Source organism: Procambarus clarkii, chromosome 70 (genome assembly GCF_040958095.1).
Source record: "Procambarus clarkii isolate CNS0578487 chromosome 70, FALCON_Pclarkii_2.0, whole genome shotgun sequence".
Classification (NCBI taxonomy): domain Eukaryota; kingdom Metazoa; phylum Arthropoda; class Malacostraca; order Decapoda; family Cambaridae; genus Procambarus; species Procambarus clarkii.
In genome coordinates, this window is record NC_091219.1 from 21,924,636 (window position 1) to 21,929,447 (window position 4,812).

The window sequence follows — 4,812 nt, forward strand, 5'->3', positions numbered from 1 at the left end:
ATTAATTAGTTGAAATTTGAGTCAAAACTAACGTAGATATATGACCAAACCTAACCAACCTTACCTAACCTAACCTAAACTAATACAACTAAGTCAATAATTTATGTTCCTAATATAATATAATAATATTAATTTCAATAACCTAATAGGAAACAATTTATTGAAAAAAAATTCACTCGGCCTATTAGGCAAATCGGCCCTTGCATAGTAGGCAAAGAAGTGCTTTCTGGCTACTAGGTGCGACATACATACATACATACATATATATATATATTATATATATATATATGTATATATGTATATATGTATATATGTATATATATATCTTTAGAACACTTTCCCACCAGGAGACTCGAACCCTAGCCAGCACAGAAGCCTCACAGCAACTGGCGTAACAGTTACGCTCTTAGCCCACTGCACCAAACTCAGACCCTGGGCAACTAGAGCTAGTGAGGGGTTACTCACGTTCTTTCATCAATTGCCAGTTAATATGGGAGAACGCTGTGTCTATGCTTAATGCTCAACTTGCCAAGTTGTGCACAACTTGTCTAACTCGGTCTTGCCGAACTTGAGTAGCAACAGAATGTTGCTACTCAAGTACTCATGATAAATTAAACTCTGAACTAGACAGTCACCTGTCTCATTTACCTTTTACTGATGTCTCTCTGCTCACTTCCCACATTCGGATTCACAATATTTACTCGGCTCATGGGTGTCATGTTGGGACCGTGACCGTCTGCCATCACGGTGCAAAAGGAGAGGTAGCCTACTCAACTCGTTTCTCGCTCCAATGATGGAAATTGTAACTGTCTTCAATTACAGTTTTTTGATGCAGGATTTCCTCAGTTCATTCTGTAATATTAAAATGCAACGTGCGCTGTTGACCATCGGAATATGTTCCTTTTACAATTCCAATGTAAGAGTATTATGATGATGTCTCTTTCCCAGGCGCCATTGTTTTCTTGTAGTCTAGCAGATAGAACTTCTTGGCAACGAGACCACTTCAGATTGCACATGTCAACATTCGCAATACACTGCGAATGGAACACTGGGAAGCAGCATCCACTCACCCGCTACTTGAATCCATCGAGAAGCAGACCCTTGCTGTCACTTCACATCCACGATAATGAAACAAATTCAAAACCGCCAGGATGATGGAGTCGAATATTCTTCAGAAATACTTCGGCCTCTTGAGACCAGATCCAAGAAAAATTATATGCATTTATTATTCAATGTAAGAGTGCCAGTTCAGCGTTGCTGCTGTGTGTGTTGGTCTGGAACCCAGATTAATCAATGGCCTCTCTCATTACGGCACGGGGCTATATGCTGATTGGCTACTATTTTATCCCTTGAGTACCTTATAGCTCACGGTAATATTTCCTCTCCACTGATGCTTAATTATGTAACATATATCAAGGACGAAGTGAGGTTAGCGTCTTGTTATGAGCCATCTGTTTTGTGAGACCCACAGGGGACGAGGGCAAGTATACGGCTCACACAGGGACAGAGGGCTAGTGTACGCCTCACACAGGGAATAGAGGCTAGTGTACGGCTCACACAGGGAATAGAGACTAGTGTACGGCTCACACAGGGAATAGAGGCTAATGTACGCCTCACGCAGAGGGCTAGTGTACGACACAAACATGGGACAGGGGGCTAGTGTATGTCACACAGGGGACAGAGTGAAAGTGTACGTCTCACTCAAAGGAATAGGGCTAGCGTATGGCTCACACAGGACTAAGGGCCAGTGTACAGCACACACAGGGGACAGGCCTAGTGAACGCGTCACACATGGGCAGAGGGCTAGTGTACGGCTCACACAGGGGCAGAGGGCTAGTGTACGGCTCACACAGGGGCAGAGAGCTAGTGTACGGCTCTCACAGGGACAGAGGGCTAGTGTACGGTTCACACTCCCACCCTCCCATGACGGTCCACACTCCCACCCTCCCATGACGGTCCACACTCCCACCCTCCCATGACGGTCCACACTCCCACCCTCCCATGACGGTCCACACTCCCACCCTCCCATGACGGTCCACACTCCCACCCTCCCATGACGGTCCACACTCCCACCCTCCCATGACGGTCCACACTCCCACCCTCCCATGACGGTCCACACTCCCACCCTCCCATGACGGTCCACACTCCCACCCTCCCATGACGGTCCACACTCCCACCCTCCCATCCCTCCCATCCTCCCCACTTACCACTCATCGGGTTCCTGCACATTCTCAAGCAGCACTTCACTGTACAGTGTTGCTCTGAGACTTACGCAATACGCAAATTACACCAGATGACCGCCGTCAACTGTGCGGGGAGCGATGACCGCCGTCAACTGTGCGGGGAGCGATTTTTTAGTCCTAATGCCATAATTTTGCAGCGGCTATGGTCCATTTGGTGGGAAATGTACGAGCAGATAACAGGGTCGTAGTGAGTTAGTGCGTAATGGGTTCTCTTATCTCTCTCTTCGTCGAGAAAATCCTTAATCTGTGAGCTAGTGGACGCGTTCGTGTGTTGCTCGCGGACGCGGTAATGTGTTGCTCGCTTTCTTGGCCTCTAAGGTTTCAACAACATGTATGGTTTGCTGTTCTTGGCATTATCAAGGTCTGCCTAAGCTAACGACTGACTGCTAAAAGGTCGCAACCCCCAACAGTCGTCTGCCTCCCAGATACTTATGTAACGTTGCAACCCGTTCTCGCAAATTTTATAAGTCAATATTGACTTATTAAATATGTGCATAGGTGATATACTAAACATAATAGATACCCTTAAAAAGATTCATAGAAAACAGCGACCTTACCTAACCTACTTAGTATGTTAAGATAAGCATCTTATTGCTTCGTAATTACAATTATTACCTAACCTATAATAGGTATAGGTTAAGTATTAATTGTAATTACGAAGCAATAAGATGCTTATCTTAAGATACTAACAAGGTTAGGTAAGGTCGGTGTTTTCTATGAATCTTTTTAAGGGTATCTATTATGTTTAGTATATCACCTATGCACGTAGTTAAATTTAAGTCAATATTGACTTTACGAATTTGCGAGAACGGGTTGAATGTTAGGTGAATAAAGGCGTGAGATGTAAGGAAATGTTTCCAACCATCTCATCTAACTAGTGCATCGACCCCAGCATCATTACGTTCTTATGTTCCGATGTTCTTGTTGTTCTTATGTTCCTGTGTTCTTGTATTCTCATGTTCTACCTTTCAGCAATGTTAGTGAGAAGAAACCAACGACCGCTTGTCAAGTCCTATGTTTCAGGGCCTTGTCTCGAAAGGTCAAAGGTCACAGTCAACGTCAATATCGAGCAAAGCGAAATGTAAGCCTTTTCAACCAAGCCTTTTGTTACATATTGCGACCCTGAGAGTGGAGTGAGCTGGGCCTCCATTCTCGCTCCTGTTTTACTGCTCAGCTCAACGTAAAAAGTACAAAAATACAAATTAATTGCTGTGTAGTCATTATCTGACATTTTCTCAATGAGAAGATAGCCCCCATCTTGAAAGGTTATCTTGAGAGGATTTCGCGGCTTAGCGTCCCCGCGGCCCGGTCCTCGACCAGGCTTCCTTTTTGTTACACATACCCCAGGAAGTAGCCCATAGCAGCTGTATTTACCAGGTATTTACTGCTAGGTAACAGGGGCATCAGGGTGAAAGAAACATTTTGCCCATTTGTTTCCGCCTCCACCGGGGATAGAACCCGGAACCTCAGGACAACGAATCCGAAGCGCTGTCTACCCAGCTGTCAGGCTCCCTAGTGACGGCAGCTATACGAATGTCCCTGGGATAGACACTCGTGAGACACTTGCCCCGGGGACGGTCACCTCTCAATGGTGTTCCGTTGGGAGGTGATCTCTGGGTCAGTAGAGCTCTTAGGGCGGTAAACCCTGCAGAAGTTAGTGCTGACACAGTAAACCCTGGAGAAGTTAGTGCTGACACAGTAAACCTTGGAGAAGTTAGTGCTGACACAGTAAACCCTGCAGAAGTTAGTGCTGACACAGTAAACCCTGGAGAAGTTAGTGCTGACACAGTAAACCTTGGAGAAGTTAGTGCTGACACAGTAAACCTTGGAGAAGTTAGTGCTGACACAGTAAACCTTGGAGAAGTTAGTGCTGACACAGTAAACCCTGAAGAAGTTAGTGCTGACACAGTAAACCTTGGAGAAGTTAGTGCTGACACAGTAAACCCTGCAGAAGTTAGTGCTGACACAGTAAACCTTGGAGAAGTTAGTGCTGACACAGTAAACCCTGAAGAAGTTAGTGCTGACACAGTAAACCCTGGGGATAGCAGACCCTGGGACAGTATACCCTGGGATAGCAGACCCCTGGGACAGTATATCCTGGGATAGCAGACCCCTGGGACAGTATATCCTGGGATAGCAGACCCTGAGACAGTATACGCTGGGGTTGAGTGCACGACTGTCACGTTGGTGAGTTCTTAACCGGTGAAAGACTTGTTCCAGCCTTCAGGAGCTGAACACAACCTCCCCCATAGTCACCTGAATGTTCTCCGATTATTATGAATACAAAAGACTCGTTTTACGCAGATGATGAGTCAATAACGTAGCTGACAATACGATGACCGAACCACACGTCAGCAGATGGATAAACGACGACGTTTCGGTCCGTCCTGGATCATTATCAAACCATGTGTGTGTGGTCCAGGAATGACCGAAACTTCGCCGTTTATCCATGTTCTAATGTGTGGTTTCGTCATCAAGAAACCTTTTAGTTAGCGCTTAAACTAAAACTCCTGTGAAGTATTTTGAGAAAGCATCTGGTTCAATTGTCCTCATACTGGGATAGGTTGTC

The 4,812-nt window shown here is 45.6% G+C and overlaps 1 protein-coding gene across 1 annotated transcript; it reads left to right on the top strand.

Moving 5' to 3' along the window:
- The first annotated feature begins 1,151 nt into the window (after window positions 1-1,151).
- LOC138355997 (aggrecan core protein-like) lies at window positions 1,152-4,349 on the top strand. The gene is made up of 3 exons (XM_069311542.1): window positions 1,152-1,234; window positions 3,216-3,324; window positions 3,792-4,349. Exons 1-3 carry the CDS (start codon window positions 1,152-1,154, stop codon window positions 4,347-4,349), a joined length of 750 nt encoding a protein of 249 aa, XP_069167643.1.
- The last annotated feature ends 463 nt before the right edge of the window (window positions 4,350-4,812 follow it).

Bases quoted from the DNA above. Each gene is read 5' to 3' on its own strand.
- LOC138355997 (XM_069311542.1), top strand. From the start codon at position 1,152: ATGATGGAGTCGAATATTCTTCAGAAATACTTCGGCCTCTTGAGACCA. The intron at 1,235-3,215 runs GTAAGAGTGCCA...TCTACCTTTCAG, and splicing joins ATATGCATTTATTATTCAAT to CAATGTTAGTGAGAAGAAAC. The intron at 3,325-3,791 runs GTAAGCCTTTTC...TCCCTGGGATAG, and splicing joins AATATCGAGCAAAGCGAAAT to ACACTCGTGAGACACTTGCC.